General features: G+C 32.4%; 3 protein-coding genes, 1 long non-coding RNA gene and 1 other non-coding gene across 5 annotated transcripts; 4 read left to right on the top strand and 1 right to left on the bottom strand.

Moving 5' to 3' along the window:
* The first annotated feature begins 937 nt into the window (after positions 1 to 937).
* Positions 938 to 2259, top strand: LOC102613109 (BURP domain-containing protein BNM2A-like). Its single transcript, XM_006487107.3, has 2 exons — positions 938 to 1141; positions 1326 to 2259. The coding sequence occupies exons 1-2, from the start codon at positions 1091 to 1093 to the stop codon at positions 2079 to 2081; spliced, it is 807 nt and encodes a 268-aa protein (XP_006487170.2). The 5' UTR covers positions 938 to 1090; the 3' UTR covers positions 2082 to 2259.
* Positions 2260 to 4729: 2470 nt separating this feature from the next.
* LOC107178096 (uncharacterized) lies at positions 4730 to 9062 on the top strand. Its single transcript, XR_008050909.1, has 3 exons — positions 4730 to 4871; positions 6106 to 6224; positions 8781 to 9062. It is a non-coding gene; the product is annotated as an uncharacterized LOC107178096 (long non-coding RNA).
* A 1834-nt stretch (positions 9063 to 10896) lies between these two features.
* LOC127899087 (uncharacterized) lies at positions 10897 to 13319 on the top strand. Its single transcript, XM_052431904.1, has 2 exons — positions 10897 to 12695; positions 13007 to 13319. The coding sequence occupies exon 1, from the start codon at positions 11771 to 11773 to the stop codon at positions 12617 to 12619; it is 849 nt and encodes a 282-aa protein (XP_052287864.1). The 5' UTR covers positions 10897 to 11770; the 3' UTR covers positions 12620 to 12695; positions 13007 to 13319.
* Positions 13320 to 15037: 1718 nt separating this feature from the next.
* On the top strand, positions 15038 to 15391 carry LOC127899128 (uncharacterized mitochondrial protein AtMg00810-like). The gene has a single exon (XM_052432103.1). The coding sequence runs from the start codon at positions 15038 to 15040 to the stop codon at positions 15389 to 15391; it is 354 nt and encodes a 117-aa protein (XP_052288063.1).
* Positions 15392 to 22041: 6650 nt separating this feature from the next.
* Positions 22042 to 22148, bottom strand: LOC127899457 (small nucleolar RNA R71). The gene has a single exon (XR_008051335.1). It is a non-coding gene; the product is annotated as a small nucleolar RNA R71 (small nucleolar RNA).
* Positions 22149 to 22804: the final 656 nt, after the last annotated feature.

The raw sequence follows: 22804 nt of genomic DNA, 5'->3' as shown, positions 1-22804 counted from the left end.
CTCATTCACTTGGGGTGTTGGGAATGAGAATGAAGGAATGTGAATGAAATGCATATTTATTTTTGTATCTCTCTAATTTTTTCATATTTTCCGAATTACCGTCGTTCAAATCACAATTAATTTTATTATTTTAAATGTCATTATTATTATTATTAAAAAATTTTATTAACTTTATTATTTTAGTTATTATTAATTATTGTTATTTTTATTTTTATTAATATTATCATTATGAACATTTATTATTATTAATTTTATTTTTTAATTAATATCATTTTTATAATAATATTTATATATGTATCTAGTTAATGAAAAGTACATTATTTAATATTATGTATATTTTAGTAAATTGATTCTCATTCTCATTCTCATTTATTTTTGTCCAGTAAATATTGAAATCTCATTCCTATTCCTCGTTTCCATTCCAGCTCATTCTTATTCTCAGCCCATTCCGATTCCATATTCTCATTCCATGAAGTAAACGCACCATTAGTGTACATTACGTGACTCAATGATATATTATCCCATTTTCGAATGAAAAAAATGCTATTCATCCTTGGAAACTGCCATGTCGAATTTGTTTACGATCTGCCTTCCCACTTTTTCTGCTCAGTTCTGTCTATGTATGGGGAATATTGATACAGATTTCGAGTCTGTAATTAATGTGTCAAAGAGAGTTTCCAAATTGCAAGTAAAATTTTTAATAAGAAATCAATTTTAGCTCTAGTAATCTAATATGCAATGTTATTAATTGAAGTAATCATTCACTCAGTCAAAACTATTAAAATCCCCAGACATGATGAAGGTGCAATACGTGTGTCCCCATATGATTGGAGTGCTGAATTCTTTGCTGGATTGGACTATTAAGGTCATTATTCAAACTGTGTTGTGATTCAATTAATCAGCACAGTATAACAAGTTCAGCTTATGCAGGCTATAAATTTCCACTTGAAAGTTAACACACATCGTATGGTTGTTGACATATATAGTTACACAATCTCTTCTCTTTCTGCTTCACTTGTTATCTGTGTTTCCTCTCCCTGAAAAAAAAACATTACTAAAATACATAAGAAACTTCGATAATAGAAAAGAGATGGGGTTAAGATTTTCAGCTTGGAACCTCCTTCTTTCTCTACTCTTTCTGGTAATAATCCTCAATGTGTGCTAATTAAGTGGCTTACTTTGCAATACATGTACATAAGTGTTGTACGTCTTAAAGCAATAACTCAAAAAGATATATTTTGTTCCTTCATTTTTACACTTTATAGAACTTGTGTTGTTGATTTTTCATCTATGTTGTGATATTGAATTGCTGAACTGTTTTACAGTGTGCTCCGGTGCTTTCGGAGAATCTTCATGATTCTCATTCAATACCATCCCACATGAATCACATGGACCCTTCAACGATGGTATTCTTCACCTTGAAGGATCTAAAGATTGGCGAAACGATGCCGATTTATTTTCGCAAGAGAGATCCTTCAGCTTATCCTCAGGCTTTGCCTAGAGAAGAAGCAGATTCCATTCCATTTTCATTGAAACAACTGCCTTACCTTCTTCAATTCTTCTCGTTCTCAGATGACTCACCCCTAGCCAAAGCCATGGAAGGGACCCTGAATCATTGCGAAGTTCCTCCCATCGAAGGAGAAACCAAAATTTGTGCTACCTCTTTGGAATCCATGCTTGATTTTGTACACGGAACTTTCGGATTGGAGACCAAATTCCAAGTTCTAAACACAACATTTCTCACAAAATCAACTACCATTTTCCAAAATTACACTATTTTACAAGTGCCTAAACCAATGTTTGCTCCCAAGATGGTGGCATGTCATATCATGCCTTACCCTTATGCAATCTTCTACTGCCACAGCCAAATGACTGAGAACAAGTTATTCGGTGTTTCATTAGGTGGTGATAATGGAGATAGAGTGGAAGCTGTAGCAGTTTGCCACATGGATACGTCTCATTGGAGTCGAGATCATGCATCGTTTCTTGTGCTTGGGATCGAGCCAGGGAGCTCCCACGTCTGCCATTTCTTCCAGGCTGATAATATTGTATACATTCCAGCACCTACCTACCATGATTAAAAATGTATTGGTAATGTGACTGTTAAAGCCATATGTCTAGCGTATAATAATAAATCTTGCTGGTAATAAATGATTTTCGATTTCTGAACGTTGTTCAATTGTTTGTATCTCGGAGTTGATTGGAAACAATATTGTTTCAGTAGATTTACCAACCTAATAGACTATATCTCTTTTCATTTCTTTGATCTCATTGAAAAGAAATATCATGCTGAAAATATTATCTTATTTCTTGCAAAGAACGAGAGGGTTACAAGCTTATATACAAGTGTCAAAGCCAGCCAAATCTCTTATGGTGCGTTTACTTCTTGGATTGGGAATGAGCTGGAATCGGAATGGACTGGAATCGGAATGAGTTGGAATCGGAATGAAAAATAGGAATCAGGATAAGTTGTTTAATTAAGCTGTTGGAATCGGAATCGAAATGAATTTCATTTCCATTGATGTGTTTACTTTATCCTGGAATTAGAATAAACTATTTCAAATTACTAAAATATCCCTATTGCTTATAATGATAAAATAAATTAAGGATGATAATAATAATAAAATTAATAAAATATTATTATTATTGTTATTATTATTATTATTATACATAATAAATTAAACAATTAATAATAATAATAATATAATAATATATTATTTTTTGTTAAAAAATAATAATATTAACAATAATTAGAATATTTTAATATTATTATTATTGTTGGTTAATTTTATTATTATAAATATAAAATTTGTATGGTCCAAAATCAACAAAGGGCAACTTCTCCAGCAAATTGCCATCACAATAATAATAATAATAATTTTTTTCCTCTTTTATTTTTTATATCATTTTATCTATCTTTTGTTTTTTTATTCTTTTATCTTCTTCTTCTTCTTCTCTTTTTTCTTTCTCTCTCTTCTGCAATTTCTTTGTTACTTCTCTCCATCGTCAATTTCATCTTCTTCATCAACAACATCATCATCACAATTAGATGATCAACATCATCATCAACATCATCATCAACAACATCATTAACATCATCATCAACAACATCAACAGAATCAGAGAGAAACCGATCAGCAACCGACGACAAATCGGACTGGTGAGTGACGCGAGAGAACCGGGCTGACGAATCCGAGAGAAACCGAGCAGAAGTGGCGGGTCGGTGACAAGCTGATGATTCCGGCCAGTGAGATAACGGGAAAGAAGAAAACGAGTGATGAATCAGGCCAGTGAGCTGATGAATCCGGCCAGAGAGTGACAAATCCGTCTGGTGAGGCGGTGACTGATGCGCGAGAGAGAGGGAGTGCCGATGACGCGATGAAAGCAGGGGAGGGAGATGTGATGGAAGCTTTTGGTTTGTGCGAGAGAGAGAGTGTTTACGTTTTTAGGGATTTTTTTTTTAATTTTTCGCTATTTGTATTTTTATTTGAAGTGAGGGTATTTTTGAAATAATAAAAAATTTATGAGGGTAGAATAGGAAATTTCGGGAATGGAAGTATGATTCGGGCCTTGGGAATCAAGTTCCCATTCTTGATTCCCGAATTATTGTGTGTCTACAAAAATAATTCACATTCCCCTCTTTATTTTAATAAGTAAACATAGGAATCATTCCAATTCCAGATTCTCATTCCTGAATCCGGCAAGTAAACGTAACCTTAGAGTAATGGCTAGACAGGCTGTCCTATTTACATTAAGGAATGGAATCATTTGTACATAAGGAATATCAAGGATACTTACTCAAAATAAAGATGGTGTCTAGAATAAGGGATTGTTGATGACAAATCTTCGAGGATGCTCATTTTTATTGTGATTTTGTTGAGATATTTGCCGCCAATAATATTTGTGGCTATGTGGCTGATTAACGGTGGGCTGTAGCTACTGATTGTATGATTTATCACTCATCTCATGATAATTTCCTTTAGCATACACCACTGTTTGAAATAGGCTCTGCCATGACAATCACGACAGAGTTATCCTTTTTCAATGTATGTGAAAAAAAAAAAAAACTAAAATGAATGAAAAAAGAGTTCAACTTATTTGCACTTCTATTCAATCTAATGGTGTAGCTAGGACTAAAATCCAATTATCTGGGGACTGTTGTGGACTCGGCTTAGAATTTATAGGTATTTAACCCAAAATACTAGCATATTAGATGAGAGATTTATCATACTAGCATATTAGATGAGGTATCCTAATTATATACCCAAATAACTTCCTTTTATTAGTAAATATGAGACACAACTTAATAAAAACAAATGAAATTCTTTATTAAAAAAAATTAAACTTTTATTAAAAATAAAATGATTTTCTAAAAAAAAAATTAAGAGCATTCAATCATCTCTCTTAGGAAACTACTTCCTGCACTTCACAGTTCTCACCATATACTACAACAGGAATATTGGGTTTCATCTTTTAGTATTGGTAGGGGTGGGCAAAGCCGATCCGAAACCAAAAAAAATTTGGTCCGGATGGGTTTTTTTGGGTTTCGGTTTGGTTTTTTTAAACAAAAAATTCAGATTTATAAATACCGAACTGAGTGGTTCGGTTCGGTTCAATTTTCGAATAAAAAATTATAAAATCCGAACTGAATCGAATTTAAGGTATTTTCGTAATTTTGCTAGAATATATATATATATATACACAAGTTAAACATTTGCAGTTTGCACCACTCTCTCTCTCTCAGTTTCAGCTGCAGCATAATCGCTTACCCACAACCCAAACCCTAACTCGCATTTGCCTTTGCCCGTTCTCCTTACTGCCGACCTTCCGCTTCATTTCATTCCTTAGTCCGTCGATAGCTAGCCAGTCAGGTAATAAGTTTGTTTCCATTCGTGACTAACTTGCTCAGTTTTTCTTTTCTTTTTTTTTTGAAATGGGTCTGGTTTTTTTTTTTTTTGAAATGGCTCTTTGATATGCTCTTATTTCATGTTTGTTTAAGTTATTAATATTATTTAGTTTTATTAGTTTTGTTTGAATATGAGTATGTTATTGTATTTTTTTCAATTTTTTCATTTGGATTTTGTGCTCCTGGCAGTGCTGGGTGAGGAGTGAGAAAATCACGAAATGTTGAAGATGAAGGAGAGATAATATCATTTAGATCCTTTTTTTCATAAAATTTTATTATAGCCCAATATTTAGGATATGTTTGCATATAGGAATTCTATTATGATTTGATTTGTTTGCTAACTTTTCATAATAGTCCTCGACCAAAGGTCAACAAGATAAAATATGATTGCAGTCCCTAATGTTTTGCTAATTGCTATTACGGCACAAATACTTATTTTATTTCATTTACATTTTAGGCCAAAACTTTTGATATTAAAAATAGTAACTATAATTCTGAAAATTCTTCGCTTTAGTCCATAATTCTTGCCTTTTTTAAAAAAAAGTACAAATTTGTAAATTATTTTATTTTTGTTTGATTATACATTGATTATAGTAGGCCTTGTGTGCAGGATGGAAGAAAATAACAATGTTGTAGAGGAGATTATGAAGGATGATTTTGTAAATTATTTTATTTTAATGATGTAGTAGTAATTGATGAAATTGTAGATTGTACATGTTTTGAATATATTATATAGTTATTGAAAATGAGGAAATTATTGTACATGGTTTGAAATAGAAAATGATCCAAAAAATCAAATCGAAAACCAAACCGTTAAGATGAACCGAAAAACTGATTGCATAAATAAAACCATTAAGAAAACAGAAACTGATTAGAAACCGAAAACCAAAACCAACCTATCGGTTTTGGATAAGATTTTATTTTTAAAAAAAAAACCAAAGGGTTTTTTTTTTAATTTTTGATCCCGAACTGATCCAAAACCGAAAATTTATCCCGAAACCAAACTTAACCGAACCGACGCCCACCCTTAGGTATTGGATAAAAGAAGAATTTTAATCAAGCTTGATTAATATTCCTTTATACAACTTCTGTATGGTTGTGCTCCTTTGCTCTCTTTTATATTAATAAAGTTTTCTTACTTTTTCTTTTTCAAACAATTATTCATCAAGTTAATGTTGATTTTTGACCCTGCATTTCAGCATTGTTGGTTCAGAAGTTAACAGTCCCTCCATGAGTACAAGGACCATGCAGATAATTTCATTTGTTTCCCAATTCCAAGGGCTCCTTTCTCTTCCGCCCAAATCCCAACACACTCCAGGTATCCTCTCATGTTCTTACTACAAATGTCAAAATGTGTAACTTTATAATAATAATTACCTTATAAATTTACTGATTTTTGTTTTAAACAAAAAAAATGATAGTCTTGGGTTTATATAATATATGTAATAATATATGTAAAATTCTATGAAGGATAAAACTAATTCTCAAAATCAATTTTAAAAAACTACTCTTTTCATGTTTTTGAAAACTAGCTATTTGTAAGATAAGGTGATTTTGCATTATTCTAAACCTTATTGATAGAAAACCTGAATGATCTTTAAATACAATTAAGAACCGGAGTTTAAAACTACATAAAATATGTGTTAAACTGAAAATTAGATCCAATTTTATTGATATATCACCTATGTCTAGTAATATAAGAATATCTTTTTATTTTGTTTTGGCTTGATCCACATTAAGAAAAATAATTTCACATAATTAACTTGTGTACTAAATAAATACTATTATAGAAAATGAAAAGAAAATTTATAAATGTCCTAGAATTAATATAGAATTTATAGTTAAACCAATTCAACAAAACTTATTCCAATTGTTTTCAATACAATTTTTTTTTTGTTTCCAATTGATGAGTTAATTTTTTTGTTTAATTAAATTAAATGGATAAACTGTTTTTACTTAATTAAAGTTTAATGTTGATTTACAAGTTTTGTATTATTTTTACTAAGTGTTTGTTTTGTTTGTGATTTTAAAACACAAATTTTCCACTCTTATATTAATTTACTTATTATATCTTCTATTTACTAGTCTTATATGTAATTTATAAAATTTATGTTTATCTCATCATGGATACTGTAATTTTAGTCACTCCAGCATAGAATTTTCTTATTATTGAGTTGAATATTTTTTTATTGTCACCATTAATTACCAGCATAAAAGCAATATTTTTTTAATAAATTACAACTTATTTATTTAATTTGTGTTAGATAGTTTATTAGATATCATATCTTACACCTACTAGTAATAGATTCTTAAAGATTTATATTAAGAAAAATAACAATATAGCAAATCTAAAGGAGGTTGAAAAGTTATTTGCATATAAAACATGCTTTTCAAATGAAATTATTTCAAACTATAAGGGTGGTCCTCATTATAAGTGAAAGATTATGGGTTATCTCTATAAGAACTTTTTGAAATGATATATTTGCATGCTCAAAATGATGTTTTGGGAGTAAGTGTTTGTTTAATTCATATATTTTGAGTTAAGTGTCCATTTACTCTCTATATTTTAAAAAAATGCCTTAAAATTACTGTTGTAGTTAAATATGTTACATTCTTGCTTTCAAGTGTTCTTTACTTTTACAATAATACCCTTACAATAATATTCTTGACATTAATTAATTTTTCTATAAAAATTTAATTAGTAAATTGACCAATAACTATTTATTATAAAATTAACCAATAAATATCAATATAAAAAACTAGTATTTTTTGTACCTGTGAAATAATCTTGTTAATAATTTATTTATAAATAAATTGATATTAGCCAACTTAAAGAAATGTTCAGTATCCTTGTTACAATTTTATTAATATTTATTTTATAAAAAAATAATTTACCAAATTAATCCTAAAAGTAAAACAATAACATTTTGTGGAAATTTTTAAGTTAATTACAAGGCTAATTTGCTAAATTAACATTTTTTTCTTTTCATTAATATCCTCAAGAACGAAAAAAAATATTGTTACAGTTGTATTATTTTAAAAGAAAAAGAAAAAGTAAGGGTAGGAGTGTAATATATTTAACAGCATTGGTGTTTTGAGACAGTTTTCAAAATATAAGAACTAAGCGGACATTTAAATTAAAATATAAAAACTAAACGAATATTGATGCTTTCAAGTAAAGAATAAATTGGCACTCAAAGTACTCTCCTACAGTTGGAAAATTAAAGAAAAATAACTGATCTCATATCTGAAAGGAAGCTAAGACTTGATGATGTGTTTACTTGAGGGTTTAGGGAATGTGAATGAAGGAATGAGAATGAAACTCATGTTTATTTAGTAAAATGTAATTTGGGAATATGAATAAAATGTGTGGGTCCCACACAATTTGGGAATAAAGAATGAGAATCCCATTCTCATGGGGGGTTGGGAATGCGGATTCTCATTCCTTGAACTGACTTTTATATTTCTTTAATTTTTTCATATTTTCCGAATTACCCTCATTCAAATCACAATTAATTTTATTATTTTAAATGTCATTATTATTATTATTATTATTATTATTATTAAATTTTATTAACTTTATTATTTTAGTTGTTATTAATTATTGTTATTATTATTTTTATTACTATTATCATTATTAACATTTATTATTATTATTATTATTATTATTATTATAATTAATATCATCTTTATAATAATATGTATACATGTATCTAGTTAATAAAAATTACATTATTTAACACTATGGGTATTTTGGTGAATTGATTCTTATTCCCATTTATTTTGCTAAGTAAACACATCAATGACATTTTAGCACATTCTCATTCTCATTTATTTTTGGTAAGTAAACATTAAAATTTCGTTCTCATTTCAGATCATTCCTATTCCACCACATTCCCATTTTATGAAGTAAACGCTCCATGAGTGGTTTATATATAATGAGTTTTGGGATTTAATTTTAGAGATTACAGGACGACTGCTTTGGGATGGGCTATTGCTAATAGCGAAGGCACAGAGTTAAGCCCATAATTGACTCAACCATTATCAATAAATTAAATTCTCAAAATTATAGTTGTATCATTATTTCCTTTTGTATGTTATGATTCTCTATATAAATGGAGGGTCGGTGCTCATCAATCAATTTATCATCTCTATAATAAACTAAAATTTCATGAAAACTTTTAAATCTTTTGCTAGTTTGATTTCATTGCTTTTGCTAGTTTTCCCATTGCGCTGATAATGGTTATTTATATCATTCATCAGTACGAAAATTCAATTGGCCCCATTTACAAAAATAAATAAAGAAAAGAAGAACTTAAACATACGCTTTTATCCAATAACATTTTACACTGATCACATCCTTCAACTGCATCAACTTATTTACATACCTCTTTGGCTCTTTCACATTACCATGTACAGCTAAAGTAACGACCACACACACAATAACATAGCAAGAGCACTAAGCCGCCGGCCACTTATTTAAATAAAAAACATAATACAAACGCTTATTATCACGACAGACGAGAGTAGACCAGTTGCTTAACATCATTAGGGGCTAATTCTCTCCGTTGATGAAAACATGAGTTTCATTTAAGCATTAGCGTCAACTTTATTATCAGGTTTCAATACGTCTTTATCAAAGGATTTCACCTCGGATGGCTGGTCATTATGACTTGTCAGAATCGTGCTGAAGCAAATTCGGCCTCGAGTTAAAATTCATTTCGGACGGTTGGTCAATATGGCTCTTGGGGAAGTAGCCAAGAATATTCCGCCTCAGGTTAACATTCTTAGAAAATGGTTTCACCTCAGACGGTTGGTTATTATGGCTGTTGTCGGAATCGTGCTGAAGGAAATTCGGCCTCGAGTTAAAATTCATTTCGGACAGTTGGTCAATATGGCTTTTGGGGAAGTACCCAAGAATATTCGGCCTCAGGTTAAAATTCTTGGCAAAGGATTCCACCTCGGACGGCCGAACAGTATCGGATAAAATTAAAAGATTTGAATTTTGATCAGCATTCTCATCGGTGGTAGAAGCGGCACGATGCACGGTAAGTAGGTCTTGGACTGATTCAGGCATGGGCTGTCCTTTCATGACAATTCTCCAATATTCCTCCAGGTCTTTCCTTGCATCAATTGTGCTGGCAAGCTGAAATACGGAAAGAAAAACAAAGACAGCAATTAGACCAATCATATATTAATGCAAAATCTAATAAAAGGATTAGAAATTGCCAGTTCTAATATTTCTGTAGAAGTTAACTTCTAAATGAATAATAACGTTCAACTTAAAAATCATACCAAGAGAAGCACCGAAAGTGTGCAGAGAACAAAGAGTGGTCTCATGTTGTCAATAAAACCAAGATTCCTCAGAGATACCCTTTGTGAGATATTGAGTTGTATGACAAGGCTTATGTCTTCTACTCTTTTATATACACGAAGATAAAGTGTACTGGATTAACAGTGCAAGTTTATTTATCATGATGCTTGGGTCCTCAAAAATATCAAAATTCAGAAAATTTTTCACAGTAACAATAAAATACAAGTTAATACTATATGGAGTTACAGTAAATTGAAAAATATAATGATAAAAACATGATAATACCATATGGAGTTACAGTCAATTACAAATTATTATGTTTTTTATATTTTATTTTCATTTCCTGAAATATTATGGTATTATTTGTTCGTCGTTTACTATTATGTCTACAAAGAAAATCTAGGTATGAAAAGTCTACAAACAAACTGTAGAAAGATATATATATTTTTTAATTTAAAAAAAGAGTGTGACTGTTTGTCCTCTAAAAAATATTCTGAACATTTAAATTTTTAATTTTTAATCAAATATTGAATTCCTGAAATAGCCACCATTTAATTTTTTATAAAGGACAGTTTTGTAAAACCAAACAAATTATATGGCTTTTAACACTGTAAAACCTGTTGAGAATCATATAAAACGGCATTGAATGAAACTTTCAAAGACAGAATCTGCACTTGTCAAAGACAAGATCCGCGCTGAACGGATTGACACATTTCCTTCCGTATTCACACATGTAATCTTTGAAAAAATGTAGCCGCTGCATCTATAAATAACTCTCAATGTATAATGCTTTATTTAAGAAATGAAAACACGTTTCTTCATGGTATCAGAGCTATGAATACGCTCAAGTTTCTTCAAGTTCCGTTGCTCTGTTTGTAACAAAAACAGAGGAAACCAAATTCCTCCCACACCCATTTTTCCCACCATTTTCTTTCTTAAACCCATTCCTACCATTACAGATATCCATGCCGATCAAGAAACAAGCCACCCATACGTAAAAAACTTGAGTTTACAAATTTATCAACAATCCCATCAATTTTCCGAGACTGTGTTCCTCAAAAACCAAGAATACCACCAAATTTCTCAGTTTTCAGTGAGGAAACTGTAAAAATTTCGCATTTAAACACATTCTCACGCGCTCCCACGCGCCACCCGAAGCCACGGCCAGTCAACCACGCGCCTCTGTCATCATTCACGCCCTCTCACGCGCTCCAGAGGTTGAAGACGGCGTCAGCCGACATGTCGTTTTTATCTCAGAAGTGCAGAAGTAAAAAAACGACGTGTCGTTTTTTGTTATATTAAAACCGACATGTCGTTTTTAAATTATAGATAAAACGACGTGACGCTTAGTATCCAGAAGCACAGCAGGATTAAAACGACATGTCGTTTATATTCCACCATAACCGACATGTCGGTTTGGTAAGCAGTGGCCAAACGACCTGTCGTTTTGTTACCTAAAAAGGTTGTTTTTTTTCTTCTTTCAATCTAGACGAAAAAAAAAAACAAACAAAAAAAAAAAACAAAAAAAAAAGAAAAAAAAAGAAAAAAAAATGGAGAAAACTCCAACTGAATCTAGTCCTGTTGTCATTCAATCTGTTCAATCTGATGGAGTATTTAATGCTGGAATTATCCTCACTGAGACAAACTACGATGTTTGGTCTCAAATAATGGAGATGCATCTTGCAGAAAGAGAAAAACTCTCATATATTCGTAGCAACACAAAGCCATTTGAGGAATCTTCAAAGGAATATGAGAAATGGTATAGTGAGAACCAAAAAGTAAAAAGATGGTTACTCATATCCATGTCTCCAGAGATCATGAAGCGATATTTACGAATTCCTACAGCCTACGAAATCTGGGATGCATTATCAAAAGCCTTCTATGATGGAAGCGATGAATTACAAGTTTTCACTCTAAACCAGAAGGCATTCTCTACCAAGCAAAATGGACAACCACTCTCTAAATTCTATGGAGAATTGGTCGAAATATTTCGAGAACTTGATCACCGAGATAAAGTGGTCATGAAGGATCCAGAAGATGTTGTAATATACAGAAGGTCTGTTGAAAGATTGAGAGTGCACATTTTTCTTGCTGGGCTAGATGAAGAATTTGACCAAGTTCGTGGAGAAATTCTACGAAAAGACATTATCCCAGACTTAGAAGAATGTTATTCTCTGATCCGAAGAGAAGATATACGGCAAAGCAAACTAAACAAGAAGGTCGACTCAGAAACGTCTGCTATGATAGCACGACAACAGCCTCAAAGGAAGTTTGTTGACAAGTCATCACTCCATTGCACTCATTGTAGAAAGAAGGGTCATACGAAAGAACAATGTTTTGAAATCATTGGATATCCTGACTGGTGGGATACTCGAAAGAAGAGCACCAAGCATGGATAAAAAACTGCAGTATCCACATCCACTACAGATCTTAGAAAAGAATCTTCAGTGCAAATCGCAACCTCTGTCAGTCCAGGTAAGGCCCTTAAAACTCTTACACCTGTTATTAATAGTACATGGATAATTGATTCTGGGGCAACTGATCATATGACTTTTGATTCTCGACAAGTTTCTCAATTGAAACCATCTTCACAAAAACATATTTCCACTGCAAATGGAACCACAACCTCAGTTATTGGGGAAGGATCTTTACGACTCACAAATGAATTAAATTTAGACGCTGTGTTAATTGTTCCATCTTTAGATTATAATCTTTTATCTGTGTCTCAATTAACCACTTACTTATCATGTGTTGTAATTTTTTGGCCTGATCATTGTGTGTTTAAGGACATCCAAACGAAGCAAACGATTGGTTATGGTATTAGACGAGGCAACTTGTACTACTTGGAGATGTCATCAACAAACACTGGAAAGCTAAGCCCCGCACTAGTCGCAGATAGTTCCATAAAAAAAGGGAAATCAGAAATTTGGTTATGGCATAGACGTTTAGGGCATGTGTCATTTGGTTACTTAAAAAAATTATTTCCTAGTTTGTTTCTGAAATTTGATGTTTGTAACTTTAAATGTGATGTTTGTGAACTTTCAAAAAGCCATCGAACTACTTTTCCATTGTCCTTAAATAAAAATCCAGTTCCTTTTATGGTAGTACATTCTGATGTATGGGGGCCATCTAAAGTTTCTACAATTGGAGGTGCTCGTTGGTTTGTTACATTTATTGATGATTGTAGCAGAATGACATGGATTTTTCTGATGAAATCGAAAGACGAAGTAAACTCTTTATTTCAAAGATTTCATAAGATGGTGACAAATCAATTTCAGACACAAATTCGAGTTCTACATACTGATAATGGAGGCGAGTATATGAGCACAGCAATTCAACAGTTTCTGAAATCACAAGGATCTATCCATCAAACCACTTGTGTGGGGACACCCCAACAAAATGGCGTTGCTGAACGAAAAAACAGACATTTACTAGAAGTTGTTCGAGCATCACTAATCCAAGCCCACATGCCATTATCTTATTGGGGAGAAGCACTGGCATCCGCAGCATACTTGATCAATCGAACACCTTCAAGCTCCCTTGGATTCCAGACTCCTTTCCAAGTTCTGAATGATGCAATTATGTCACCAAATGTGCCGAATCTACCCCCACATGTGTTTGGCTGTGTTGCCTTCGTTCATTTACCGCAACAAGACAAATTATCTCCTCGAGCACTACGTTGTGTGTTTGTAGGGTATGCCTTACATCAAAAGGGATACCGATGCTATCATCCACCATCAAGAAAAATATACATCACCATGGATGTCGTTTTTCATGAAGATATCATGTACTACTTGTCAGAGTCTGAATTTCAGGGGGAGTATAATGAAGAGGAAATTCATACTCTTACATATCTTCCACCTGAAGAAAGTCAATCTTCCATTGAGATAGTAAACCTTCAAGATACAGGAAAAGCAAATGGTGATGATTCGCAGGCTGAGATATGTGAAGACACATTTGGGGAGCACAATAACTCAGACACAATTGCAATCGAGAATGAGTCACATGAAGAAATACCTAACCAATCGTCTGCAGAGGATGTTCCTACCACAAGTCCGATCAGAAGAATTCTTCCCCAGCGTCAAAATAGAGGTATCCCTAAACCCACATATGAGCCTGACTTCTCTAGTAGAGTCAAATACCCTATGAGTCATTTTGTGTCTAACCATCGCTTGTCAGAATCAAATCAGTCATTTGTGAATCAATTATCTGTTGTATCTATTCCTAACAGTGTGCAGGAAGCTTTAAAAGATTCAAAGTGGAAAGTGGCTATGAATGATGAAATGAGATCTCTTCAGAAAAATCAAACATGGGAACTAGTTGATCTTCCACCAGGAAAGAAACCAGTGGGTTGTCGATGGATCTACACTATAAAATACAAAGCAGATGGCTCTATTGAACGATACAAAGCAAGACTTGTAGCTAAGGGTTACACCCAAACCTACGGGATTGATTATACTGATACGTTTGCACCAGTAGCAAAAATTAATACTATTCGTATCTTATTATCATTAGCAGTCAACTTGGATTGGCCAGTGCAACAGTTTGATGTAAAGAATGCTTTCCTCCATGGAGATCTGTCTGAAGAAATTTATATGGATTTGCCACCAGGATGCAGTGGACCAGAACGACTCAATCAGAAAGTATGCAAATTGAAGAAATCATTGTATGGGTTGAAGCAATCCCCAAGAGCATGGTTCGGGAAATTCACAAAGGCTATGGTTCGTTTTGGGTATAACCAAAGCAATTCAGATCATACCTGATTCATTAAAAAACGACAAGGTAAAATCACTGCCCTTATTGTCTATGTGGATGATATGGTAGTTACAGGCAACGACGAGGAAGAAACAGAGGCTCTTCAGAAGTACTTGTCAAGAGAGTTTGAGATGAAGGATTTAGGTGCCTTAAAATACTTTCTTGGAATTGAGGTTTCTCGATCTAAGGGAGGAATCTTTCTGTCTCAAAGGAAATATGCCTTAGATCTATTGCACGAAACGGGAATGACAGCTTGTCAGCCTATTGACACCCCAATAGAAGAAGGACTGAAGTTTTGTATTACTTCAGACCAAGTTCCAGTAGACAAAGGAAGATATCAAAGGCTGATTGGAAGATTGATGTACTTGTCCCACACAAGGCCAGATCTTGCTTATGCATTAAGTGTTGTAAGCTAGTTTATGCATAATCCCGGAGAACAACACATGAAAGCAGTAATGCGGATCCTGAGGTACCTGAAGACAAATCCAGGAAAAGGAATCTTATTTTCCAAAAATAAAGATTACAGCAACATAGAAGTTTATACTGATGCAGATTGGGCTGGGTCAGTTAGTGATAGACGCTCTACTTCAGGATACTTTACCTTTGTGGGAGGAAACCTTGTCACATGGAGAAGCAAGAAACAACATGTCGTTGCCCGTTCGAGCGCTGAAGCAGAATATCGAGGCATGGCCCTTGGGATATGTGAAGGGCTATGGATAAGTTTTATCTTAAACGATTTGGGCTATCCATCACAACAACCAATACAACTATACTGTGACAACAAAGCTGCACGAGATATTGCTCATAACCCAGTTCAACACGATCGAACAAAACATGTGGAGGTAGATAGATTTTTCATCAAGGAGAAATTAGATGAAAAAATCTTAGAACTGCCGAAAATTCGATCAGAAGATCAACTTGCAGATATTTTAACGAAGGCCATTTCAAGCAGGGCATTTACAAAATTCCTAGACAAGTTGGGCATGCAAGACATCTATGCACCAACTTGAGGGGGAGTGTTGAGAATCATATAAAACGGCATTGAATGAAACTTTCAAAGACAGAATCTGCACTTGTCAAAGGGGTAATCTGCACTTGTCAAAGACAAGATCCGCGCCGAACGGATTGACACATTTCCTTCCGTATTCACACATGTAATCTTTGAAAAAATGTAGCCGCTGCATCTATAAATAACTCTCAATGTATAATGCTTTATTTAAGAAATGAAAACACGTTTCTTCAAAACCAAACAAATTATATGGCTTTTAACACACATTAAAATTTTATCTATCTACATCTTGATCATTATTTTACACTTGAATTTTATATATCTCCATCTCCATCATTTTTATACTTCAATTCATTAATCGTACAAGCAATAACGCTAAGACTACGTGAGATATACAAATTAACAATTTTTTTTTTTTTATCTACTGCTCAAGAAGAGCGGGTTTGTTGCTTCACTTTATTTGTAATCTGCTTAAAATCGATTTTAAGAAATCCAGCGGCTTGATCTTTACCTAATAGGATTTTTTATTATTATTATTTTTTAACTTAAGATGTATACTGAATATTCAAAAACAAAAATTCTTAGCAGTCTTTGAATTTTGTTCAACTTTCGTTGATATTTACGGAAACAAAATTTCCAATCTTTTCAGCGTCTGGTTCATGATAATAGATTATTGATGAATTTTTTGTTGAACAAGAAGGTATACCCCCAATTTGATTGTGAATGCCTACCTTGATGGGGGTGTAGAGAGGATAAAATTGTCCGACTAATGGAAGAGATTTAGGGCTATTTTATCATTTTTCAAAGTGTGTTAGTAAAAATTTATTTTAAAAATTTAACACATGAGTGTTTAAAGTAAAAAATTATTCAGAATATTTTTTAGAGTATAAATAGTCTCACCTTTTAAAAAAAATATGAATCTAAGAAATTTTTTAACTTTTTTTGATAACTTTATAAATTTTATCTTATTTCAATTTTTAAAAAAGACCTAAAAACAATTTCGCATAAGGCACCAGTACCCCTTGAGCCGCCCCTACCACGGTGCGCTAGTTACAATTTTTTTTGTTAGTCTTATTAATTTTTTTGTCAGATTTACTATAGTAGTATACACTCTAATTTTGATGTATGAATTTATAAATATAACAAAAAATTATTTAAGTACTGTGAAAAATAATGTGACGGGTAACAAAAAATTTTGACCGTTACATGTGACATACAAAGTTTAATTATAAAGTAGATAGTGTTATTTCTCCGTATAAAGTCAAAGAATCAATAACATCGGCACATACGTACCAAGCATTTTTCCGAAGAATCGATCTAAAATTTTGTATCTAATTAATATGTTAATCAATAGAGTTGTACGTTAATATTGAGGATAATATCCATCTGTTGATAATAATTATTGGGCTAATAATAAATTTGAAGCACCCGTTTAACCTGAGTTAGTTTTTAGGTATGAGTAAACTTATGGATTTTTATATAGTATCGAATTGAGACTCATACATGAAGAGCACGGTATTTAACGTAATATTCATTTTTGAGTCGATGTGAAGTAGTATCATAATTTATAACTATTTTTTATTACTACTATCAATTATATTTAATTATGTGTGACACATATTAGACCACGTAAATGTGTTATTAATAGTTGATGATTCAATATTGAAAGATGAATAGCTCATCCCTTGCTTTATCAATCATAATAGTACCATAGGCTTTGCTCAGATAGTCGTGATTGCGCTCTGCACCTGTATTTATAAGGTTTAAAGTAAAAATAAAGGACAAGAGTTAGTGTTTAACGAATAAACATTTTCATCCTCGTCCAAACCTTTTTTTTTTCCCCTAACAAAAGAATCATTAGAAAAATAATCTTATTAATTAAAGATGTTTGCATTAGTGAAAAAGGAATTATTATCTTTCCTTGCATTTAATTAAATGATATATTTAATATTAGTTAAATTAGAGGATTGACACATCGACGGTAACAGTATTTTAGACATTAACTGAAGTTGATTGTAATAGTGAAAAATGATTGGCTCATCCCTAGTATTAATAATAATAATAGTTGTTTTTGTTGTAATAATAGTAATATCTAACATTAAATTAATTCCCACCCATTTATTTGACTAAAGTCCCTTTACCAACAAGCGTGTATACCAGCTGACATGAGGATATTTTTACTTAACCAAGCTCCTTGGTTTAAGGTTTGAGAATTAATGTAGTTGCATTGAATACTTATTGGGACAATTTTGCCACTCCAGTGATCCTACCCGATTCGAATATGAATTAGTTAAGACCCAATGTGGTATTTGAGTATCAAATGATTTAATATATAAAAAAAAAATCCCCATTATAATCATTAATAATAATAACTCATCCCTAGATAGTGGGTAAAAAACTCTTTTTGAATATAATTTAATATACCAAAGAAAAAAATCCCCATTATAATCATTAATAATAATAACTCATCCCTAGATAGTGGGTAAAAAACTCTTTTTGAATATAAACGTTCAACTAATAATAGCGCGGGGATATATTAGGCAATATAATATTTTCAAGGATCCGAGGAACCGGAGGAAGATCAATGCCTGTGACTTTCTTTCCGGTCATACTTTGGAGCCCATGCAATTATAAATCGAAATGTATATTTATGGGTAAATTTTAGATTAATTTTTTTGACTTGACTACATTTAAATTGGCTCTTTTACTTTTAAAAATTTCAAATTTTTTTATTTTTATTCAAAAGATAAAGAAAAATAAAGGTAGGTTAATGAATTATTTTTTTGTCTTAATAAAAACAAGTGTAAATTAAGGTTTTTAAAAATAAGAAATTATTTAATGATAGACAATTCACATGAGAAGAGAATTCAAATTTAACCCTATATTTATTCATAATGATTAAGAGTAATAGAAATAATCATAAAATTATATAATATTAATATTTTTTTCGATTAATTATAATATTATATAGTGTTTACATATTCTTTTTCTATTTTTTCAATTAATTGTAATATTATATGATGTTAACGTGCATTGTTATCAATTATGAAGGAAAAAGAAAGAGCCTTCCCCGTTAACGAAGGGCTAAGGCAAAAGTCTATGTCATTGTAGACATTGCAGTTTAAAACCATCTGCAAAGACTCAGATGGTGTTGAAAAAGAAAAAACAGAAAAACATAATTTTTTACCGTGCGGTCGCATGCAATAAAATATTTTTAAAAAATATATACCGCTGGATCTGATGCCTAATACAATCAGCAGTTGAAGTTGTCTTGAAATATAATTGAGAGTTTGCGGGAAACCGGCCGCAACATCATACCGAAGAAATAAGAAATTGGTTACTGTTGTTTCTCTTTCTTTTTCATAGATGAAAAATGGCGCGGACACCTTTTTCGAGCAATTGTTTGTTGAACAATTCTAATTATGTTTAGAGTTTATAATTTGAGTTACAATATAAATTTCAATTGCAGCTGCAATTAAAATTATAATTGCAATTACAATTATGTATCCTAAAATAATAATTTCAATATCAAATTTTTATATTAATTCCAAATTCAATTAGAACAACGATTACAACTTTTGTTTCAATTGTAATTCCAATTACAATATGATTATAGTTACAATTACAATTTTAATTACAACTATAATCGTAATTACGGTAAGAATTATAGTAATAACAATTTTAATCTTAACTCCATCAACAGTTACAATTTTCCAAAAAAATCTAAGTATATGCATCGGTTCCATTGAAGGTTGACCTGAAAAAGAAAGAGAAACATCAGTAACCAATTTCTAAGAGCAGTACGTTGACTTTCTCTTTTTTTAGGTATGCTGTTTGATAACTATATGAAATGAGAGTTATCATGATACTTTTAGACTTAAATAAAGATTACTTTGAGAGTAAATAACGTATTTTTATTGCCATTTTGTTACATTTTGCATAAACATTCATTTTAATTTCGTCTTAATAAGTTTTGCTTAATTTAAAGTAATTCGTGCTCAAATTGTGTGCATAATTGTAGGTTTCCAGAAGCTTATAATTCATGGAAGGAATGTTGATGCAATAGGCTTGCAAAAGATGGAAAAGAACTTGTCTACAAAAGAATTGAAACAAATCTGGAACAGTGCAGTTGTTGTAGCCGTTGCTGTAGCAATATTGCTGTAGCCATTGCTATAGCAATCCTGGAACAACGACAGAGAAAATTCCGCGTGTGATACTTGCAGAATTGCAATTTGCAGTTTCCTAATTTGACTTATGCGCGCCCTAGGCTTCCGTTTACCCTAATTTTCAACTATAAAAGAAGCACACATCATAAGAAATAGAGGGTCGTCAACCAAGGAGAAAAACACAAATAAACAAAGGAAAAACATGATGCAAGAGAGAGATTGAGGGCTGCACAAGAGGAGAATTTACATAAATAAATCAAGAACTCAGTCCTTCTTATTCTTCTCTTGTTTTCTTGTTTACTTTTTATTCATGGGGATGTGTTTCATGGCCAAAACTTTATTCTTTATTTTTCTTTTGCAAATAATGAACTAAATTTATTTGTAGTTGAGTGATAAATAATCTTGATGGTTTATTAACTGAATATATGAGTTGCTGCATGTTTGCTGTGGCAGTTTATTTTGATAGTATTTATTTTTATTCATTATTCCGGTTGATCACCTATTTAATGATACTAGCTAATGAAGGGCCGCTAAAGGGTCTATCTTAGTGGAACATATCAGAGCAATACTTGGTTTTAGATTATGTTTCCTAGATTGAGTTTTACTTGATTCCCAAAAGGGTCATTCTTAATCTAAGATTAGTGATGAACTAGATATAAGGATTCACCTTGTAGGGTAAATAGAACATAAGCGTGTAATGCTATATCTTATGTTGGCATAACAACTGATCATTGTTAGGTTGCATATAGATATAAGATATCCAACATGCGACGGCTTAGGATACATAAGGATTCTGCCCAGTGCTGTAGCAAATGTTATAGCAACCGAGCCAAACATTAGAAAATAGTCAAGACCATTAAGAGAGTTTATTCACTCAACTACTCTATATTCCCATTGGTTTTATCCTTGAGATTGACGTGATAATTTACTTTGTTGCATTTTATTTATTACGTTTTTATTTTAATTAGCATATTAGTTTCATTAATTGTTTTATTTTATTTTAGCACAAAATCTGCATTGTTAAGATTGTTGTAGCAAATTTGATAACATCAATCCATGTGGAGACGATCTTGAATACTTATAATTTTATTACTTGTTGTGTACACTTGCACATTGACACCAATAGCATTAGAATATACCCAACAAGTTTTTGGCGCCATTGTCGGGGATTGATTGTTCATTGTGATTTATGAAATTAATTTTAACGGTGCTAATTTTTAATTTAATTTTGATTTGTTTATTTTGTTCACATAGGTGATCTAGCAACCCTTGCATGCACAAATATAAATCTGTTGAATTCCAATTTGATCCAGAAATTGAGAGAACCGCAAGGAGATTGAGAAGAGAACATCAGGAATTACAAGTTGTTGTAACAATGGATGATTTGCAAGATATGAGGAATTTGAACCCTCGAGGTGGAATACAACCAGTAATTGCTCAAGGAGGTCAAGAAGGTCAGAATGGGCAGAATATTCATGAGCAACCAAGCCACAACAACATTATTCATATGGTGAACGATAGAGATAAAGCCATTCGAGACTATGTAGTTTTGACTGCTCAAGCCATACATCCAGGAATAGTTAGACCCGACATTCAAGCTGGCAATTTTGAACTCAAACCCGTGATGTTTCCGATGCTTCAAATAGTGGGGCAATTTAATGGTTTGCCATCCGAAGATCCTCATATACACCTTAAGTTATTTTTCGAAGTGAGTGATGCTTTCAAGATTGTTGGAGTATCGCAGGAAGCATTGAGACTCAGACTTTTCCCGTTTTCTTTGAGAGACCGAGCAAGAGCATGGTTGAATTCTCTACCACCAGATTCTATCACCATATGGAATGATTTAGCTGACAAATTTTTGATGAAATACTTCCCGCCAACTAAGAATGCAAAGTTGAGAAACGAGATCACATATTTCCATCAACTTGAAGATGAGAGCTTCTGTGACGCATGAGAGAGATTTAAGAAGTTACTCAGAAGATGTCATCATCATGGTATTCTTTGCTGCATATAGTTGGAAACTTTCTATAATGGTCTCAACTCAAGCACTAGATTGATGGTGGGCTCTTCAACAAATGGAGCCTTGCTATCTAAGTCTTACAATGAGATTTGTGAAATTTTGGAGAGGATAGCCAACAATAACTACCAGTGGCCATCAACCAGACAAGCTCCAACAAGAGGAACAGTAGAAGTTCATAACGTAGATGCCTTGACAACATTGTCAGCCCAAGTAACTTCATTAACAAACATAGTGAAAGCTATGACCACTGCTCCAGCAAGTGTCAACCTAGTTGCCGAGGTCTCTTGTGTTTATTATGGAGAGGAACATTTATTTGATAATTGTCCTGGGAATCCATCTTTAGTCAATTGTGTGGGCAGCTTCAATAGACATAACCAAGACAATCCATATTCAAGCACTTACAACCCTGGATGGAGACAGCACCCGAATTTTTCATGGAGTTATCAGAACCAGACTACTGCAGCACCTAGTGGACAGAATAGACCTGCTCAACCACCTGAATTTTATCAGCAAAATCAAGAGCAAAGAGGCATCAACAATGATCAACTCAGCTCCCTTGAAGGTTTGATTAAGGATTATATTGTGAAGAATGGAGCAGTTGTCCAAAGTCATACTGTATCTTTGAGAAACTTGA

This window comes from Citrus sinensis, chromosome 8 (genome assembly GCF_022201045.2).
Source record: "Citrus sinensis cultivar Valencia sweet orange chromosome 8, DVS_A1.0, whole genome shotgun sequence".
NCBI classification, from domain to species: domain Eukaryota; kingdom Viridiplantae; phylum Streptophyta; class Magnoliopsida; order Sapindales; family Rutaceae; genus Citrus; species Citrus sinensis.
This window is presented reverse-complemented; position numbering and strand designations above follow the sequence as displayed.